At 38.6% G+C, this 22,878-nt stretch overlaps 1 protein-coding gene across 1 annotated transcript; it reads left to right on the top strand.

Moving 5' to 3' along the window:
* The first annotated feature begins 304 nt into the window (after nucleotides 1-304).
* Nucleotides 305-1,252, top strand: LOC145682353 (E3 SUMO-protein ligase ZBED1-like). Its single transcript, XM_081753927.1, has one exon. The coding sequence runs from the start codon at nucleotides 305-307 to the stop codon at nucleotides 1,250-1,252; it is 948 nt and encodes a 315-aa protein (XP_081610053.1).
* Nucleotides 1,253-22,878: the final 21,626 nt, after the last annotated feature.

Here is a 22,878-nt window from a genome sequence, read left to right on the forward strand (position 1 = left end):
ACAGCCAGGTTACTAGAAAGAAGGTACATAGTTTGTGCCTTGTTTTCGTGGATAACAGTTGTGTTTTCGTGCTCTTCTATTTAGTGCTTTTTTTTTTCAATTTTGTGTTTTGTTTGAACCCATTTTTGAGTGCATTTCGTGCTTTGTTTGAACGTTTTCGGATTAACAGCGCTTTGTCAAAGAGAAGATGAATAGACAAAATAAATCGAAAGTATGAGAATATTTCCGTAAAACAAAAAACGGAATTTATGTCATGTGTCAGTTGTGCAAACAAGAACTTAAGTTCTTCGGGAATATCACGAACATGAATAAACATTTGAAAAGAAAGCATCCGACAATTGATTCCGCGATGCAGTTGTTGGACGAAGTGGAGTCTTTTGATACAGGAGCCGAAATTTCAAAAGACGTATCTTTACCTTCGACGTCGGCTGCGTCTACACCGATTCCAACAGTTCCTTCAGCGAAGAGAGCACGACAGTTAATTCTGGCAGGGTCTACACGGGGTAATGAGTTGAGTGAACACCAGGTGCATTATTACAACAAAACAATAGTTAAAATGATTGCAACTGATTTCGAACCGTTGTCCCTAGTTGAAAGAAAAGGGTTTCTTGCTTACTCAAAAAAACTAGAACCCAGGTACACCCCACCCAGTAGAAAAGTGCTAACAACAGTACTACTTCCGGAAGTGTACGACGAAGTTAAAGGTGATGTGCTAAATGTGTTGAAATCTAGTGAGAATGTTGCCATAACTACTGATGCTTGGACATCAGAAAATACAACATCCTTTCTTACAGTGACCGCGCACTGTATTCACGAAGATAAACTGAAATCACTTGTGTTGGCAACTCAAGAACTGCGGAAGAGTCACACTGGACAACACATCGCGTCCGTGATAATAGAAATACTGACGCAGTGGGGCATCCGAAATAAGGTTGTGGCTGTTGTCACAGATAATGGCTCAAATATGGTCAATGCAGTTACAGATCATTTGAAGTCGCCCCACATACCGTGTACCGCGCATACATTGAACCTTGTTGTAAAGGACAGTGTAAATACGTTGTTAGAAGGTGTTGTTAAAAAGTGCAGAGCTATGGTAACGCATTTTAAGCAAAGTTACATAGCTGCCGAGAAACTTCGCAGCATCCAAGAACAGTTCGGACACGCTGCTCTCAAGCTCAAACAAGATGTACCAACCCAGTGGAATTCCACCTTAATTATGTTAGAAAGACTGGTGAATGTCAAGGAATCGTAAATTTCCCAGCATCACATATCATCTTGAGTCTCTCCGACAGAACTTCATCTCAGCTCGTTACAGCTCTCAGCATCCATTACTCATGGCAAGTATGCATTTTCATGAACTTCATCCTGTCCGTCCTCGGTACGTTTACTCTCCGCTTTGTCTCCTTTTCACACTTTACTGCTACACTCTGCCTCCCGATCATCCAGACCGAGTCCTGTTACAAGAGTATCAACTTCATGCCCATCTACCTCACATTTTCCCTTCATTTACTGCACAGTAATACCTCTTGTGACTAACAGGGCTCCCATCGTCCTCATCAGCCTAGAGATGCCCCTAGGCAGAAGATAACACTCATTCGTCTTCCTAACAAAACCCTGTGTTGTCCCGTGTATCGCACTTCATCCCATTCTTCGCCCTCATTATTTTCTGCTTAATATTTTACATATTACTTTTTTGTTTGTGTTCATATCCAATAATCATCATTTACTGTAACATTATATTTTGCGATTACCTTAATAGTTATTGATATTGTATGTATTTTGTGATAGTCGTTGTTATTATATATTTCTATATGTGACATCAATTAATCTACATTGCAAGTTCTGGCTAATAAACGTAGAATACCTTTCCCACAGTTATGATTATGGTCGCAAAGATCATAATATCCTGGTTTCAGATAAATAAGAATAATAAAGGTTCCATACAAAATATCACTTAGCCCAACCAGTGTTCCTATGAACCAAAACTATCCTATCCCATCCCATACCTAAAAGAGGGTGTAGCCCTCTAAAAGGATGCTAGCCTCAGGCTAGCCTTAAAATAATAATAATAAAAAAAAAAAAAGGAATCGTTGTCAGCAGCCCTTGTGTCATTACCCCAAGCACCCGAAGCGCCTGATGCTTCAGAGTGGAGTATAATTGAAGATTGTATTCCACTTCTGAAACCTTTCGAGCAGATGACGGGCGCGAACTGTCGGGTGATTCATATCCGACACTATCAATGGTGATCCCTCTTGTACGTGGGATACAACAAGCGTTAAAAAATGCATCTCCTACGACAAGTGTGGGTCAAGCGCTTCGGGACTCTTTGCTTAAGGGTGTATCAACCAGGTTAGGATCCATTGAAAGAAACGTGTGTGCGTCTGTTAGTACGTATTTGGACCCACGGTTTAAAAAAGCTGCTTTTGGGATGGAAGAAAATTCAAAAGCGGCATATAGGCTAGTAAACGAACAGTTGGTCAGACTGTGTCGTACAGGTGAGGAGGTCACAGCTGTAACAGATGACGAACCTAGACAATCGGCAGGAGAGGACCCATACAATCTGTGGGATCATCTATCTAAGAATATTTCAAGAATGAAGACCACATCCATGTCTGCAAGCTCTGCTAATTTAATTCTGAGGCAGTACTTGGATTGAAGTGAAAAGCAATCCGTTGGCTTTCTGGGGGAAACAAGGAACAACTCTCCCAGAATTAACGAAGATTGCGTACAAATACTTATGTATCCCAGCAACTTCGGTACCATCCGAGAGGGTATTTTCGAAGGCTGGGTTCATTTTGAATGAAAGAAGAAATAGGCTTTTAGCGAAAAATTTGGATGCACTCGTGTTTTTGAACATGAACCTGTAAAACTATAGTGTTCCATATGTAGTGTATGTACATATATGTTTATATTATAAGTGGATGTGCTTTTGTGTGTGTGTGTGCGTATGTGTAATTTTTAAAAAACATTTTGCGAGTTATATTCATCACAAATTCCCAGAAGATCATCATTCGACTAAGATATTTCGAAGGTAAGCTGTTCTGTATTTTTTAAATATTTAATTTTTATTTGACTTATTGCTTTTTTTGTTTTATTTTATATTGCAGATTTATTCTTAGGTTGATGATGATTGATGACTAGCTTCCAACGGAAATCGAAGCTAAGTTTTATATCTATCTATCTATCTATCTATCTATCTATCTATCTATCTATCTATCTATCTATCTATCTATCTATCTATATATATATATATATATATATATATATATATATATATATATATATATATATGGGTCAAGGTTTTACTTATTAAAGTATAGCATGTCTTTGTGCTTTTCACGATAAGCAACACGAACTAGAAGTAGCTCTTAATATTGCCAACTGTTTCTTTCATGCATAGCTGTATGTTTCATCGAGTTCAGAAGAGGCAATTGCACAACACATGCAATTGGATTAGGGGCGGATCCAGGACCGACTTCTGGGGGAGGCGGTGAGTTGTCATACTGCTACTTTTAAGGGCTCCAAACTTTGGAATGGGTTTTATTTATATATATAAAATAAAAAAGTTTCGTTTTCTGGGGGGGCGATTGCCCCGATCGTCCCCCTCCCTGGATTCGCCCCTGAATTGGATTATTAAGGGCGATCGGTGAAAGATTTGTAGAAAAAGGTAAAGAGGTGTATGTTATATTTGATGATCTAGAAAAGGCTTTTGACCGTGTGAATTGGGAATTGCTGTTGGGAGTTCTAACGAAGATAGTGTTGGAATGGAAAGAGAGAATACTCATAAGAAATTTATATATGAACCAACAAGTAAGTGTTAGGATAGGGGAAGAACTGACGGAAGAGAGTGCAATTGGAAGGGGAGTTCGACAAGGATGGTGCCTCTCGCCAACATTATTTAATGTCTATCTAGAAGAGATAGTGAAAAAGAGCCTATATGATGAAGGCGGCATTTCGGTAGGAGGTAGAATGATTAAATGCATAAGATTGGCAGACGATATGGCGCTTGTTGCAGAATCTGAAAAGAAAATTAATAAAATGTTAGGAAAAATGAGAAAGGGCTTTGAAGAATGTTGGTTGAAAATAAATGTTAGAAAGACAAAAGCCATGGTGATCGGAACGAAGAGGTCTGTGTCAAATATAAAAGTGGAAGTGGAAAAATAGAACAAGTGAATAGTTTTCGATATCTGGGTAGTATTCTTAGTAATGATATGATTGCGAAGGTAAAATGAAAGCAAAGATAGGAATGGCGAAAGAAGCCTTTAGGAGGAAGAAAAGTCGGTTTTGTGACACCTTGAATAAAGATAGGAATGTGCACGAGACGAGTCCAGACAGGATTTTCCTGATAAAATTCGAGTCGAGACACGGCTTTTCTAATAGGAAATTATACATTTTTCGAGTCGAGACATCACTTTTGCAGCACATTTTCGAGACAAGACATCACTTTTACTGAACATTTTCGAGACGAGACTGCCACAAATCTTGTCTCGTGCGCATCCCTAAATAAAGTTGAGAAAAAGACTCATAAAATGAGTCCTGTGCAGTGGTGTACTGTATGGGTCGGAAATGTGGACATTACGTAAAAGTGATGAAAATCGACTGAAAGCCTTCGAAATGTAGGTGTGGAGAATAATGGAAAGAATTAGTTTGGTCAAGCGTAAAACGAATGAGAGTGTTAGGAATGGTGAAAAAAAAAGAACAGTTTAAGATATTATTAAGAAGAGGAAGAGAAACTGCTTGCACATTGCATAAGAAGAACTTATATCATGATGGACGTCCTTGAGGGTATGGTGGAAGGAAAGAGAGGGAGGGGCGAAGGAGACTACAGTTAATGGATGATAAAAAAACAGAAAGATCATACGTGAAGATGAAGAGGTTAACGGAGGAACGTGGAGCATGGAAGCTTCTCAGCTGCGGCAAAAGACCTGCTAAGAAGGGCAGAATACCTATGATGATGATGATGTATCTTACATTGCGTATCCTCATTTTCATATCTTTTGCATTCACCTTGTTTCTGTTCACTGAATCCTGGCCTTTGCAACACACGAGGGACACGAGGCTAACTGAAGTTCACTCTAACTGCTTACGGTACCACTCGATAAGGAAATGGGTGGAGTTCTGATGGTACATGACACTCTATGATGAATTTGTCCAAAGGAAATTTTAATCCTTTCCAGCAAATCAGAGCAAGCATAGGGAATCGAGCACGGATCCCAGAACACGTTTATGAGAAAACAATTCTGAGAACAAATATAATCGATTCTGCATGCAGTTGTCCTGGACTCGGTTTGTGGAAAGTGAGCACAAGCAGAATCGAGACCGGCTGTGCTCGGAATGGAAGTGCAGGAAAGCAGATGTTTTGTTACCGTATTTCGTTTCTTATTGGTGAGTCAGAAAGCAGATGTTTTGTTACCGTATTTCGTTTCTTATTGGGACAACATTAACACCGTCAATAGTACAATTATACAACATAATTACAATGTCTAAATTGCATGTGTTTCATACGTGTATTATAACACAAATTTACTATAATAATTGTAGCCTTCATTCTATGAATGTCTTTATTACTCAGATAATAACGTTCAACAGAATGATGCGTGGTTAGTACCAGGAATGTACCCAGGGTAGGTCCTGGGGGTTCGGACCTGCACCACGAAATTTCGATTGTTGGTAAATTTAATATAATTTTAAGGGTAATTTTACAAATGTTAATATAACTTAATCTTATACTGAATTTGAAAGCACGATAAGTTAGGACCCCCCCAAAAATTTCTGCATACATCGCTAGTCAGTACAACGACTCAGTGTTTTTCCTTGTCTTTCGACTCGTTCAGTGGCGGTTGTAGCTCGGGGCCGAGATGCCTATGCTCCTGGCCCCCCAGGTTGCGAGTGAAAAAATAATTTAAGCTGTTATTTATGTATTTTTGAAAGGGTATAGTAAACTCATGATATATCGATCATAGTCCAACATCTGGCTGGCCGCCACAGTTTTTACTTTCTATAACCGTCTCTGGACTCATTACTCACAATTCTCTAGTTAAAACACACTCACAATAATAATAATAACGAACTATGGGAATTGTGGTAGGTCCAGCTTTGAATTACGCCAATACATTCACTGCTGTCCTCACCACAATCAAACCTAGGACCCATTATGCCAAAAGAACACGCGTTAGTCACTAGACCTGTGGGGCTAGACTATTATCGTTTACCTTACTTTATTTAGAAAGATATTTATATTTGATAAAATCTTCCTTTATTGTTATCAAATATTTCCTTCAATTTAAAATTCTTTCCATCTGAAAGGAATCGGATAAGCTTAGGTAATAAATCCTGGCTCTCCAATTTGAATAAACAATCATTCTACTTTTTTAAAGCTCATCATGTGCACAGAAGCATGTCGCAATTCGCTGTGCCACATTTCTTTGCTATTTAATTCGTACTGCCTCTGATGGACTCGACTCTCTCTTGTTTCGGACTTATTACTCCTCCCATTGCTTGCTTTACTGGTCCTCCCCTCCGCCCTCTGATAACAGGACGAAACAAAGCCTACGCTACTTTAAGGAATTCAGTCAAAGCTCTTTACGCTGCGTAACGAGTAGTTTCCCATCAGTTGGTATATGAAATGCACAAATGTGTTCTGTGTGCGCGGCTTGTTGAATGCACTGCCAGGGAAGTAATCCAGTGATTGAGCATATAATAAAACCGAATACAGAACCGATCCAGAATCGAATTCAGAAAGCGCATACATGAATTTGTGAAAGTAGGATCATCAACGCAAGCCACTGAGTGAGAATAATAAAACCGAATACAGAATCGATTCCAGAGAAACCGAGCACAGAAAATCGAATACATTAACGAATCGATTCTTGGACTCGATCTGCCCATCTCTATTGAGTACTACGTTAGTGTTTTGCCATTATTCATAGCAGCACAGAAACTAAGTAGGCATGATATACAGATTGTTTGGGGGGTTCACGAGCCCATTATTCAATTCAATATATGTGTTGAAATTCCAGTGGAATCGTTGCTAAAATGAAGAAAAAGTTGCAAGATCTTTTTAAATGTCAAGAAACTTACATTTGAAGCGTGGGGTGCAATGAAAATAAAAAGTGCCTAGATTTTAGGTTACAAAACACTTTCCCGCTGTGCCTTTCTCTTTCATTCTCATGACTTTCTCAGGTTTCACGACACCCTATCCTTGTTAAAGAATATGTGATAAAGGAAAAATGTCCCTTAGATAAAATGCACATTGATAGAAAAAAACAAGTTAAAATACATAGGACTCAGCATGTTTGACGTTTGAGGGTTGGGATAGAGGCGTAGCTAGAGATTCCGGCGCCCCGTACTCTCGCCTTACCAAGCTTATTTATTTATTTATTTTTACATATAAGAAAAGCGGCTTTTATGTTTATGCACGATGAATGTTTTTCAAAACTGCAACAGCCAATTGCGATCATTATTTATTCTTTTACGTAAAGAGCTGTTCTCAAGAGGCTTATTTTAGATTTTTTGTTAAGCTTGAGAAAACGACTTTTCTATAGAAATCCCCTTGGAGCGCCGCTATCGAAATTTACATTTCATACTATCGGTAAGAAATGAAATTTTCAGACGTTAGAACTTATGTGCTTTTAACATTTTCGAGATGGGTGACAGCATTAATTTCCAGTTATAATTGTAAACTCTTGTAATTTTATTCTGTATGTGACCACGAGATAGTATTTTAATTTCGATTATTTTGCCGTAAAACTATATTGTGAAATGTAACGAAAATTTAGAAGGAACCTCTGCGAATTCTTTGCGGAAAAAATTCTTTTCAGTTTCTCAATATAGGCCTACAGGATGAAGAAACCTGGGAACACCCATATAAGAATCGAACGATGTGAGGAATCATAATGTCGTTTGGTAAGGGGTGTCTATAGGTGTGGGCGAAATGTAAAGGGTCTATGATGACAGCGGCGCAGTGTTGGGCAAAATCAATTGAAATCAATTGCAATTGATCAATCAATTGAAAGTAATTGCTCTGAAAATTAATTGCAATTAATTTCAATTGCAATTGATTTCAATTTGTAATTGAGAATTAATTTGAATTGCAATTGAATTCAATCATAAAATTTGCAATTAAATTTTCGTCAATTGTTAATTGTTAAATGGTCACCAGGCAATTAAAACTTTTAATTGTTAATTGTCAATCACAAGGGGTGCAATTGAAACATTTAATTGTTAACTGCAATTGACAATTGAAACTTGTAATTGTTAATTGCAATTGAAATCAGGAATTAAAACTGAGGATAGAAGATGTATGTACGTTTTGTTGTCCACTTGTTACTGTTTGACATATTTCAAATAAAGTACTTATAAGAAATGTTGTATAACTAAGATCCGTTAACCCCCTGGGAAGAAAGCCGTGAAAGTAAGTGTTTTTTTTAAATATATTACGTTTATCGTTCTATACCTCTTGAAAAAATAACTCTATATGCCCGTCATGCATACAATAGGGATGGCTACGAGCGAGTTCGAGCGAATTTTCTTTAAAACTAGACTCGACTCAAGAACACGGCTCGAAAAATTTCCACCAACTCGACTCGAATTCGGATCGGGTTTTGAGTCGAGTCGAGCCAAAAAAGCCAGTTCGAGCTAAATTCTTTATGTAGTTCCAAGCACTACTCTCTTCAAATATCCTACATAGACAATATAATTATTAATTTTACTACTACTACTACTATAACTAATTATTATTATAACACCGTGTATAAACATGGAATATAGGCGGTTTGTATCTTAATACTAAAAATTAGTTAACTGTCGATCTCGGTCGTCAAGAAATCTTCAGGAGGGAAGGTCATCGGTCACGATGTTCTGGGTTTGAGTTCAGGAGGAGTAAGTATTCGGGCTCGAGCCAAAAAATATTAAAAGTTATAGGACTTAGCCAATAATGTTCAAAACTGTTTGACCCGGATTTAGGGTTTTCAACGACTCAGCAGGCTCGCTCACAGCTCATTCTCTTATCGAGCCGAACCGAGAAGTGAGCCGAGCCAACAGCTCACCCAACCAAGCCTGCTGGAGCTGATGGCTCACATGAGCTGAACCGAACCGAGCTGATTGCTTACCCAATCTACCCGGTTCGAACCATCAGTTCACTTGAGCTGACTCGAACCCAACCTATGGACTCGTTTCAACGGAACTGGTTCCAGCCATTGGCTCCAATCGAGCAGAGTCGATGACTCGTCCCTACCGAGTCGGCTCAAGCCATCGGCTCAATTGAGCCCAGTCGATGGGTCATCAAAACAAAGCCAGCTCAAGCTGTTCGCTCAGTTGAACTGAGCCGAGCCGGTTGACATCACTATCTTGGTTAGGCTTCTGCTTTGGCTAAAAAATTGGACCTTGCAGTTCTCAGCCTTGATGGTAAGAACTACAGTATATACTTACATTAGTCCTCACGGCGTCATTAGCTTGTTCAGCCTCCAACGAATTTCGAGGTATTTTGTTTTGCATCTTTAGTGCGTGTTTCGTGTCGCTTTGTGCGCCTATTCGCACATTTTGTGCGTCACCGAAAGTGGGCCAAAGTGAGCATACAAATATGGCGGAACACGTTATTTCTGTTCCGCCACCAATGAATTTCGAGGTTGTTTCCTTCACATCGTTTTGTGCCGTTTCTGTGCGTCCACTTCCGCGTTTTGTGCGTCTTGGGAAGTGGGTTAAAATTAGTCCCCAAGGTGGGAAAAATGACCCACTGTTCCGCCACCAACGAATTTCGACGTCGCTTCTTTCGCATCGTTTAGTGCCAGTTTCTTGCCGTTTTGAGCGCGTACTTTCCCGTTTTGTGAGTCACCGGAAAATGGGCGAAAATGGGCTTCCAAGATGAGACGAAAATGACCAAGAGTTCCTCCACTATCAAATTTCAAGGTGGTTAATTTCACATCGCGTACCCTTTTGTGCGCCTATTTCGATGTTTTGTGCGTGACTGGAAGAGGGTCAAAATAGGTCTCGAAGGTGGGACGAAAATGACCCACTGCTTCGCCACTATCGGGTTTTGAGGTCCTTCCTTTCGAATCAACTTTTGAATGTTTCGTGACTTTTTGTGTCCCTATTTCCATGTTTCGTGCGTCACCAGAAGTGTGTCAATATGGACCTCTAAGGTGTGACGAAAATGATCCACTGTTCCGACATTATCGAATTTCTAGGTCATTTATTTCGCATCGTTTAGTGTTTTTTTTTTTAAGTTTTCTGCACCTATTTCTCGTTTTGTGCATCACCCGAGGTGAGTTAAACGGGACTTTAAATTGTGAGTTCAATGGCTCACTGTTCCGCCATTATCGAATTTCGAGGTCGTTAATTTCGCATCGTTTATTGCCTCTTTTGTACGTTTTGTGCGTCATCGGAAGTGGGTCAAAATGGACCTAAGAATTTATCGAAACAAGTTAATGTTGTCCCATCACCAGCGAATTTGGAGGACGGTTCCTTCACATCGTTTAGTGTGTATTTTATACTGTTCTTTTCACCTACTTCCACGTTTCGAGCATCACTAGAAATGTGTCAAAATGGTCAATCAATGTGTGAGGAAAAAAGAACCATTGTTCCGCCACTATCGAATTTGGAGGTCGTTTCTTTCGCATCGTATAGTGCTTATTTTGTACCGTTTTGTGCGCCTATTTCCACTTTAGTGCGACAAAGAAAATTGGTCAAAATGGCCTACAAGTATAGTGTAATGGCCTGTTCCGTCACCATCGAATGTCGAGGTCGCTTCCTTCACATTTTTCCCATGATTTGTGTCGCTTTGTACATCAATAGAAGTTGGTCAAAATGGGAATTGAAAGTGGGATGAATATGTCTTTTTCTGACGTATTTGTAGGTCCTCTTTGACCCACTTTCGGTGACGCAAAAAACGTGAAAATATGCGAAGAAACGGTACAAAACATGCACTAATCAATGTGAAAGAAGCGACCACGAAATTCGATAGTGCCGCAGCAGTGGGTCATTTTCGTCCCACCTTGGAGGCCCATTTTGACCCTCTTAGAGTGATTCACAAAACGTCGAAATAGGCGCACAAAACGGCACAAAACAAGCATGAAAGGATGTGAAATTAACGAACTCAAAATTAGAAAGAGGCGGAACTCTTGGTCATTTTCATCTCATCTTGAAAGCCCACTTTGACCCACTTCCGGTGACGCAGAAAACGTTGAAATAGACGCACAAAACAGGGACTAGGCGATTTGAAGGAAACGACCTCGCAATGTGTTGGTGGCGGTACAGCATTAACTTGTTTCGTTACATTCGTAGGTCAATTTTGACCCACTTCCGTTAACGCACAAAACGTACAAGACAGGCAGTAAACGATGCGAAAGGAACGACCTCGAAATTCGATAGTAGCGGAACAGTGAGTTATTTAACTCCCAATTTGAAGACCCGGGTAACTCACTTCCAGTGACGCACAAGACGAAGAAATAGGCACAGGAAACTAAAAAGGATAGGCACTAAACGATCCTAAAGAAACGACCTAGAAATTCGATAGTGGCGGAACAAAGTGTCATTTTCCTCACACTTACGGTAACGCACAAAACGTCGAAATAGGGGCACGAAACGGCACAAAACAGGCACTAGTAGTTGCGAAAGGAATGACTTCGAAATTCAGTAGTGGCGGAGCAGTGGGTCATTTTCATCCCACCTTTGAGACCCATTTTGACCCTCTTCCTGTGACGCACAGATCGTTGAAACAGGCGCACAAAAGGGTACGCGGTGTGAAATTAAAGACCTCGAAATTCGATAGTGGCGGAACTCTTGGTCATTTTCGTCCCATCTTGGAAGCCCATTTTGACCCACTTCCGGTGACGCACAAAACGTGAAAGTACGCGCTCAAAACGGCAAGAAACTGGCATTGAACGATGCGAAAGAAGCGACGTCGAAATTCGTTGGTGGCGGAACAGTGGGTCTTTTTGTCCCACATTTGAGACCCATTTTAACCCACTTTACATGACGCACAAAACATGGAAGTAGGCGCACAAAACGGCACAAAACGATGTGAAGGAAACGACCTCGAAATTTGTTGCTGGCGAAACAACAATAACTTGTTCCGCCATATTTGTAGGCCCATTTGACCCACTTGCGGTGACACACAAAAAGTGAGAATAGGAGTTCAAAATAGCACAAAACGATGCAAAAGGATTCATCTCGAAATTCGTTGGTGGCGAAACAAGTTAACGACGTCGTTGCTCACGGTATTTGACGCTGTCTCGTTACAAGAATCTATAGTCGTTTCGCTATCGAGATGAGAAGCACTAAAAATACCCCTCGAGATACACTAAAAGTACGAGACAAAATGCACCCGTGTCGTGAGCACCATTAAAAGTATTCCACATTACTGCTTACGTTTCTGATGGCTTTAGCTTTCCAGTATAATTATATCATGATTTCAAAACCAGTTAAAACGAACTGAACAAGCGAACCGTTTATCAAACTCGTCTCGACTCGAAACTCGACATCAATTTATGGAGGTAAAAATAAAAAGAACGTGTCCATGCATTTTTTTAAAAAAATGTCTTTTATGGAAGGGGGGCTTTCTACGTATGGGAAATTGGTAATAAGTTGATTTGTAAACAATAATCGAAAACGATCTATATGAGTTGAGAAACAGTTTCGATTATAATTATTGCTGAAGTGTGTGTTTAGCGTGCAGAGCTCAAGGAAATCAAGTTGAGAGAAAAAGAGACATGAAATTTGTACTGTAAGCTTAATTACATGGAAATTTTAAGTTTGTACGGTACGCTTAATTATATGGAAAATTTTATACCTTTTTCCTTTACGTTGGTCTATTTTAACTAGATTTGGGATTTTGAAATTTATTTTTTTTTTTTTTTTTGCAGTGAAAAGTATCTATAATTCAACAAGAAAATAATTATCAATGATTATTATACTGTAATATTTATCTGTATAATTGAAATCATTGTAATTTGGTCCATGACAAACACTTTACCACTTCGTACTAGCAGTTATGCCCGTTCTTCGCACGGATCAGATAAAATATCAAACAAACTGAACAAGGGGAGAACAATTAGGAAACATTTCTAAAATTAGATATATTTTGTGTGAATAATATCCAACAACGTACATGCGTTTTCATTACGAGGGCCGATGGGTGCTGAATTTGAACGTAAACACCATTAGTGTGTCACTATACATCTGAGCAACCCCAATAAATATGGATTCGACACAAATATTGTTAATTTTCTACTACTTTTACATGTCGCGGTAAACGCCCTCTGAGACCCCCTTGGTTCGAATTGTAAAAAAAAAAAAAGAAAAAATCTCCTCTGGCCCCCAGCCGATACCGCGAAAACTATGAATGTGACACTATTATCTGCCATTTTTCTACTACTTTTCACATATCCCGGTAAAAGCCCCTATGATCCTTTGGTTCCAATATTGAAAAAAAAAAAAAAAACGCCTCTGACCCGCAGCCGATGGGGGTTGTATTTGGAAGCCAACGCCTGTGGAAGTATCACCATTCATCTCAGCGACAGCGAAAACTATGGATTTGACACTAATATCGGTCATTTCCCATTATTTTTACATGTCTGGCAGTTCTTTACCCCCGATGACTTCCGGCCCGCATGCAATTGTGGCTAAATTTGAAAATCATCGCTAATGTAAGTACCACCATTGATCTCAGCGACCGCGAAAACTACGAATTTGACACTAATATCAGTCCCCTTTATAATGCTCGAGTTCTTTAGCTGATATGAGCTAAATGTGAAAGTAAATGCGGTCTTGAGTTTCGCAATTGAGTTCAGCGACCCCGAAAACTATGTATTCAACATTAATACCGGTCATTTTCGATTATTTTTACATATCTCGGAATTGATCGCTCTTTTGACCCAAGGCCCGCATACAATGGTGGATGAATTTGAGAATCATCGCGATCAGAGTTTCACCATTGATCTCAGCGATCGCGAAAACTATGGATTTTACACTAATATCGGTCATTTTGGATTACTTTTACATGTCCCGGTAAACGCCCCCCTGAGACCCCCCTAGTTCGAAATTTGAAAAAAGCTCTTTGTCCTGATCTGGGGCCTAGACCAAGCTACCCGTGATCAAATTTTGAAAACTTTCGGTCCACTCGTCTGATCCACAGGCCGCACAAAGATAGACAGATAGACACAAATTCTTTACTTTATTTATATTAGAAAGGTCAGATCCACCATTATTGTAATAGAACGGTGCTTGAGCATTGATCGTAGAAATTCAAACTCCGATGAGTGATAATTTCATAGGCTTGTTTTATTACAAGTTTAAACTCTTTAGCCAGTAGAGCAGAGGGCGTGAAGCATGGGTCAGAGTTGATGACAATGGGTTTCGGTGGGTCTGTGGGTCACAGTGTGTGAGAGTGTTTCATGATGGGTGGTGGATCAGAGTGGGTCACGGTGGGTCGCAAGTCACGCTGGGTGGTGAGTCAATTGGTCGTGGCTAAGGTTTTCATTGCCCCACGAATTCTCTGAACTACAGCGTTGAAAATTAATCAGTGAAAATCAATTGCAATTGATCAATCAATTGAAAGTAATTGCTGTAGAAATCAACTGCAAATTAATTAATTTGCTAATTAATTTCAATTGCAATTGAATGACTAAATTCAATTGCAATCACTTTTCCACTGCAATTACTTTCAATCGATTGATTAATTGCAATTGATTCTCCATTATTAATGAAGGGGCCGTGGTGGCTCAGTGGTAGAGCGTTCACCTCTGGTGCTTGGGGTCACAGGTTCGATTCCAGTCCCCGCCAAGTGAACTTTGTGGTGGACAAACACCGTGTGCGTGGGTTTTCTCGGGGTTCTCCCACTTTCTTCATTCCACCATTTCATTCATTACTCATCATCACCGTCTCCTTTAGCCTAACCGGCATCATGGGACGTAAAACTCAATGATTTCATTCCATTTTATCCATTATTAATGACCAACTGCAATTAACAATTAACCATTAGTTACTTCAATTATTAATTGCAATTAACAATTAAATTTACAAATTAATTGTTAATTGTTAGTTCAATTGAAATTTGCCAAAAACTGCAGCGGCGGCCATCTTAAATTCCGCCATCTTGGATTTCTGTTACGTTTTGCAAATGGAAATGGTGTAATGTCGTAGGGGAAAGGGGGTAATGACACGCGGTTCTTTTTAATTGCTCAGAACAGCAATGAGAGAGCACCAAGGAATCTAATGAATATTGCTATAGATACCTACACATGTTTGCTATGAAATAACTCTGAGCTGTTGTATAATTACTCTCTGTTATAAAATAGCAGACAGAAATTTGAAACCTTACACTGCGTGTAATTACCTGCAGTTGTGGGTAGTGCAATTCTTTTTTAAACCTTACTTATGATGATATAGCCTAAACGTATTTGCTTTTTTCGCTGCTTTTTATTGCAGAAGAGCCTTACGACGTGTTGCTATTAGAACTTCTGAGCTTTGGTGCTTTCCCTTCTGCTTCACTGACGATGGTTTTTGCCTAGGAATTGGAGAAATTGCTGTTAACGGGACTATAGCAGAGGACTCTTCGGAATTACTGACTTTTCTTGATGGCCCAGCGACTGCCAGTTCAGAAACGTCCCTAAATGTTTGTTTCGTCGCGTCTATTGCATCATGAGCAAAGTATTCGTCCATATTTTCCTCCGTCTGACTACAGCACTGATCACTTGCAACAAAATCAGCATCTATAAAAAATTCTAGATTCATAGGGAAATACTTTTCAAAGCCTGATGATGCATTTTAAACGCTGCACACTTTCTCAAACACCACTTTAAAATCTTTAAGAATGTCACCAAGTTCAATTTGTTCATAGGGATGTCGGTGGGTGCATGAATAACAAGCATCGTTGCATGCACCTTTGGGAAGACTGAATACTGAAACATCTAAAGGGTGCAATTTAGCACTACATAAAATGTGCTGGTAACAAAAGCATGATTATCCATAATGCTTTCGCATACTCATACGGAGAAAGTGACGTATGGCTTTGATGATTGTCCATAATGAGAAGAATGGGATCCTGAAAAGATGGTTTAGTAATTTCTACAAAGTGTTTTAATCAGAACATAAAAGTATCTTAATTTGACCACCCATTTTTTGAAGACGTGTATAATGATTCATGTTGTCATTCGCGTTTCTTTTCGTAATTCATTTGTCCTGGAGAAACAAACAGCGAAGGAACGTAAATTCCAGTTGGACTCACTGCGCAGATTACTTTAATATTTCTTCCTCTTTCTAGGCTTGTTGCTACTCCAACTTGTTTTCGTCCTCTAGGAACAAGAATTCTCTGATGTTTTTGAACTACTGTGATTCTCGTTTCATCCATGTTAAAAATCCTAGAAGGAAGGAAGTGGTGTTTGTCCATGAGTTTTCTGTAGTTATAAAAACAAAATGTTCACTGCGTTTCTGTTGAACCCCGTAATTCTCAGTAGAGATGTTATTTCTGGTTTTCTGATGCTTACTTGTGGATAGGGATGCGCACGATTCGAGACAAGTCTCGAATCTCGACTCGACTCGACTCGAATTCGAATCGAGATTCGAGTCGAGACACACTCTGTAAAATTCGAGACGAGTCGAGACAGACGTATTTCTCGACTCGACTCGACTCGAATTCGAATCGAGATTCGAGTCGAGACACACTCTGTAAAATTCGAGACGAGTCGAGACAGACGTATTTCTCGACTCGAAAATTCAAGTCGAGACACGAGTCGAGTCGAGACTGCTCGTAAAAATCTCGACTCGACTCGAATGTCTCGAAAATCTTTCTATAATTTTTAATATTATTTTGAAGAAAGTACTTACTCAGAAAAAACAGTCTTGAAACTAATTCAAGTGAGCAGCCATGCATAGACGTAGCATAGAGGGGGGGCAAGGGAGGCAACTGCCCCCACATTTCTGAAGTTTATTAGGATAGTCATCCAGTGTTATCTATGAACTGAGCTGAAGCGAATACAACACAATTTTGCTTAATTTTATGTTTTTGTTTCACAGTATTAAGGTCTTTAGGCGACTAACGAGGCCAAGAGAAAGGAGGGACAAGGAAGTGAAAAAAACAGCGACCCTTCCCTGACAAAAGATACTAGGTTAAACCTCAGTCACTCAGTCAGGATGGGCGATCGGAACAGAGTTCGTGGCCATGCTCCACCTTTAAAATGCTGCTTGTTAGGGATACACACTGCCCAGGGCTTAAAGTGGCTTCAGTGAATAGCCACCTCACCAGAATGCTTATCCACAGTGATTTGCGAGAATGCAGTCAACAATGGAAGTAAATAATCCCTGATCCATGTTCCAGATCTGGTTTGATAGATCATATTAATAGTCGTTTCATAGACGGAACCAAAATATTAATTAAAAATTAATGCACAATGTTTGTAAAGTGACAATTGTTGTACACACACTAAATTCTGACAACAGGCTGATTTGCCAGAACTTAGTGCCGAGCGTTCCGGCTCACTTTAAGCCTTGACACTGCCTGTCTACTACTAGCTAGGTAATTGTCACTCACTTTCAATGCATGTGTTCTGAATTGATTCACACCTCACTTTATTGCTTTTTTCGTTTTTAGACATTACATGTTCCTTTACGACGGTAATAATAATTTATAAACTGTATTGTCATGATTTCTTTATTTTTCTGTTACATCAGAAATGCTTGTAATTTGAATAAATAGTGGACTTATTCAGAACATTTTCGGGGTGGGGGGTGGGTGGAGGATCACAGAGACAGTGTAAAATTGTGATTGAATATATCTTTTAAAAGAATTGCTCATGTTCAGAGATGTTTATATATCTTCTCCCTCACTGATTCTGGCTGTTTCTTAGGCAATGGACAGTTATTAAAAATTTTGTCTTACGGTATCTATGCTGATATTATCATAAAATGTTCGACTGTAAACTGTCTTTAAGTCTGAAAAAAGTTCTAGAATAACAACGGGAATGGAACTCTGATTTTAACCATATCTGGTAAGGGTTACATGCGTACGATCGAAACTGCGTACGATCGAAACTCCGTACGATCGAAACTGCGTACGATCGAAACTGCGTACGATCGAAACTAAAACCGGCGTAGGATCGAAAACAGATAAGGTCTTATGATCGAACAATAAAAAAACAATTATTTTATAATCACAGAATATTAAGTAATAGTATTTTTTTTGAAGTTATATAGGGAAAAATCGGAGTAGGATCAAAACTGTATACGACCGAAACTGCGTAGCGTCGAAACTGCGTAGGATCGAAACTGCGTACGGTCGAAACTGCGTAGCGTCGAAACTGCGTACGATCGAAACTGCGTACGGTCGAAACTGCGTAGCGTCGAAACTGCGTAGGATCGAAACTGCGTACGATCGAAACTGCGTACGGTCGAAACTGCGTACGATCGAAAGTGCATAGATACTATACTGAGAAATAAAATAGTGACAAATATAATTAAATAATCATACAGGGATGTACCCAGGAAGTTTTTCTTGGGGGACTATGACTTATTCAGGAGGACCAAAAAAGCTAAGTCTTCTCTCAGCAGGGAGAAAGGAGAAGCCTCCCCCCAAAAGCCACTACTTCTGATCAAGTTGGCAAATTCCTTGTTCAGAAGATTGCCGTTAAGTTCAATTGACTTAGCTTAACATTTTCTTAGTTACCTAGTTGCTGTGAATTGTCACTTCTTTTATAGACTTTGCAGGTGGCACAATCGAAGGTTCATGTAATTAGTTCAAGTTTTTGCTAGTTTGGGCTTCGTCCCAAATTTACTAACTTCCAGGGTTGTTTTGTTTAAAACAAAATATTTAAAACAAATGATTAAAACTTTTTTTTAACAATTGATTTTGTTTAAAACAAATTATGTTTATGTTTTAAACATTTTGTTTTAAACACGTTTATTTTGAAGACTTGTCTTAAACATATGTTTATTTGCATTTTATTTTATGTTCGTAAAAAAAAAGAAATCTTCCAGAGCAAGAGAACTGTCCAAAAGTGCTCCCCAATCAGAAGACTATTTTCTTCCCATGTGAATGGTTTGATTTCTCGTGGCTACAGCAGGTCAATGTGGTGATCTACAATTTATTTTGTCTCTTTTTCCCCTTATTTTTAACGTATATTGTATTGTTTAAATGCTTCTCAGTTAACTTGCGAGAAAGTGTCGTAGTCGAAGGTTGGACTACTTATAGAACTGATATTAAAAAATAAATAAAATAATTATCACGGAAACAAACTGTTGTGTTGTATTCATTGCGACGTTGAGGTTCTGAAATTAAAATATCGCAAGCATTCGTTTGTACAGTACATGTTAGTTCTGTCTCCGTACAACATGGAATCGTTTAACATGGATTATGCGTGAAGAAAAGAAGGACATGATTTGATACAAATTTATTAGAGTAACTCAAACTCAATCAGGTAAGTAAACGATCAAACGAGTTTGTCACAAAACGTGTAAGAAAGAAATGGGTGGTTTAGTTCCAAGAACGAAAATCATTATGAAAAATGCAATGCTTGGTAAAAATGGAAACCCAAACAAATGGTAAAAATGTTGATCCGAAAATTGCTTCTGATGAATCTAACGTCAGTGGTGTGGCTGAGATGCAACTGGAAACTTCAGGTAACAACTAATTTTGTATCAACAATATCTTTTTCATTATATTATGAAAATTTTATTTCGTACCTCTTCCCCACCACAGTTCTAAATTTTCTTTGAAACTTTACAACTTGGCATAGCTTGTATGAAGAGACCAGGTGAGAAACGCAAGGTATGGCAGTCGATCGTGTAACTAACCAAGTGTGATACTTATTATAACGTTAGTGCTGAACGTCAAGGTCTGGGACAATTTGATCTCAATTTGTTTGTTTGTATGTATGTACCACGCTACAGGGTGCAATATTCAGTCTTTTAACATTAATTTTTGAGGATAGAGACACGAGGCGTCGGAATTTGCTGTATAGATTTTGACTGCGATCCCACGTAAAATTTCAAAATTAGTGGGTCAGATCCCACTTTAAACAAAAAGCCCTGTCTAATATAGCCTTGCTACTGATGCAAGATGTAATCAATCAAACTAAACAAACTAATTTTATATGTTTCGAACAAACTTGGGTTGCAGGATAAATTTGGCTTCAACTCAACATTTAGAGCACAAGGGATCCAAGTTCATTTTCAGAAAGGTTCACTTTTGCTCAGCAAACGTAATATCTTCGTAGCATAGGGTATGAAATAAATGAAACAAAAAACACGGGAAAGCGTGTGGACCAGAGTTTCATAGGACAACCGCTAGACAAGGGCGTTGACGGAATGGGGAGGAGGGCTAATTTTCCCTTCCCCCTCCTTGCTCATACATTTAAGATATTAACATTATACTTGTATTGTGTATGTTGCAGCGTTGGAATGATTAACAAGTCAAGCTCCGAATGTCATAGTCAATGATGCATAATTACGTTACATAAATGCAGAATGTGTCCAAAAGAATACATCGACGTAAAATGTCATATTTTCACAACCACGAATCCGAGATGAAAGAAAGAAAAACTACCTGAAAAAAAGGAATCTAGAATTTTGTATGATTGCCGCTAGATAGGGGCGTTCGTTTAGAAATCATCCGTCTTCTACCCTGAATTTCAGATTTTTGGGGCAGTAATGCAGATTTAGAAACATTTTGCTTAGCAAAGTCCAACATTTAAAAATTGAAGTCCTTGCACCGAATAAATACGGATTTTGATCATTGGCCGTAAGGAGCTATAGGCCTATATTGCTTTCTTGTATATTTTTTTTACCCAAGGATTTCAAAGATTGCTCTACTTTCGAGTTTCGGGCCTGCTTAAAATTCAGGAAATTGGACCTAAGCAACTTCCCAGTTTTAATCATCTGTATGTTCTTCGTATTTATTCGGTGTAATTACCTCAGGCTTATTCTGTTGGACTTTGCTTATCAAAAGATTTCTAAAACTGTCTTACCGTCCCCAAAATCTGAAATGCAGGGTGCGGATGAGGGTGGTTGCCCTCCTGTTCCACTGACGCCCTTACTAGCGGCTGTCATATGAAACTATCCCACGCCTTTTCGCATGGTTTTAGTTACATTTGTTTTGGATTCTTGACTGCGAAGTATTATTTTTTGAAATAGAATTCATTTGCTGAGGAAAACTGAAGTTTATTGAAAATGGATTTGGATCTATTGTGCTCTGAACGTCCCAAATATTACCTTTTGTCAATAAATTTTTGACTCAAAAAACAACCAATTACATAGACTTGCAGAAAATATAAAGTTAGCACAATATGAAGTGTGCTTCAAACATTACTTTTCGAAAACGTAGCCCTATTATTATAAAATAATTTTATTAGCACCAGTGTTATGAAATAGTAATCAAATTTTGCAACAAAAATCTCACCCGCCTCCACGAAACGCTAGCTTAGCCCCTAAAGGCATAACTACAAAACTTTTAGAAGCGGTAACTCGAAATGATTTTCTTTATGGTTAAAATAACCGCACAACAGCATTTCTGGTAAAATTCTAGCCCTCATGTAACATGACACCATTTGCATTTGAAATTTCGAATACTAAGCACAGATGTTCGCCATGATGCTTGATAGCACCATCTGATGTGTCAGACCACTTCCAAGATTCATCATTCTCCCTCAACCCGTTGTCAACGCACAAGGATGGTGAGGACTTTTGTTTTGCCATGTATATTGATAGATTGTGTGAAACCTCTATAGTTGGTAAATTTTAAAATCTACCTTAAAAGCTTACTATATCCAAGAAAATACTTACTGTATGAGAGTCACTGGCAAGAGGGTGTAATAAAAGGGGTCGTTATATGAAATAAGTTGAAAATTACTAATCTATACGGAAATGTTCTGTACCCAACACTGTGTAGTCTTAAAGAGAATAAAATAAATGAAAAGATCGGTTGAAAGAGCAAAAAGTCTTAATAAATACGTGATTACACGATTTTGAAATATGTTTAAAATAATATTTTAAACTGTTCAAAATGTTTAAAACATGCACTTTCTTTGTGTTTTTTAAAACATCTTTAAAACATTTTAAACACTTTTTTCATGTTTTAAACACGCGTTTTGTTCCTTTTTTTTTTAAAAAAAACTGTATTTTTTCCAACCCTGCTAACTTTTGACCAAGTTGGAAAATTAGAATGCGTTGCTGCCAATATTTACTTAAAAGACAACCGTTTCTTTCAATTGACATTTGGATTAGCATTTTCTTACTTAGCCAGTTGCTGTGATTTTCAATTTCTTTATGAACTTGGCAATTGGCAAAATTGAATGTTTATATAATCAGTTTAGTTTTAAGTAGGTGGGAATTTGTCGCCAGATACAAAATTTCTCATCCTACGGCCTCGCGCCTCATAAACCTACTAACATACCAAAATTCCTAGTTTTTATTCCGATTTCAATTACGGTACCTAAAATATGAGATTTTGTACATCCAAAAAGTCTATTTAAATTACACAGTTTTTTGTCTCTTTAAAGCTGCTAAAAATGGAAAATATTCACTTTTGGAAATTTTCTATATAGTCCCAGGAGGCTAAAAACTTTGCCAAATTTAATCCTTGTAGTTCTACTGGAAGTGCCTATACTGTAAAAAATCGTTGTATTATTTCAACGACATGCCTATGTGTTAGCACGATTGTGTTAAAATATAACACAAACAAGTGGTTAGAACAACTCACTCTCCGTTTGGAGTTGTGTGTCAAATGCCGCTAGTTGAAATGACACACAGCCTGTGTGTTAACACAAGTGTAGAATCTTCGGTGTTGTTTTCTGCGTGATTGCCAAATATGTTGGGTATCTAATTATAAAGGCTTATGAACTGAAGCTACAGGCAAACACAGTAGAAAGAAATACTTAAACAAATCCAAGTATA

Source organism: Thermobia domestica, chromosome 3 (assembly GCF_964235325.1).
Source record: "Thermobia domestica chromosome 3, izTheDome1.hap1.1, whole genome shotgun sequence".
In the NCBI taxonomy this organism is placed as follows: Eukaryota; Metazoa; Arthropoda; class Insecta; order Zygentoma; family Lepismatidae; genus Thermobia; species Thermobia domestica.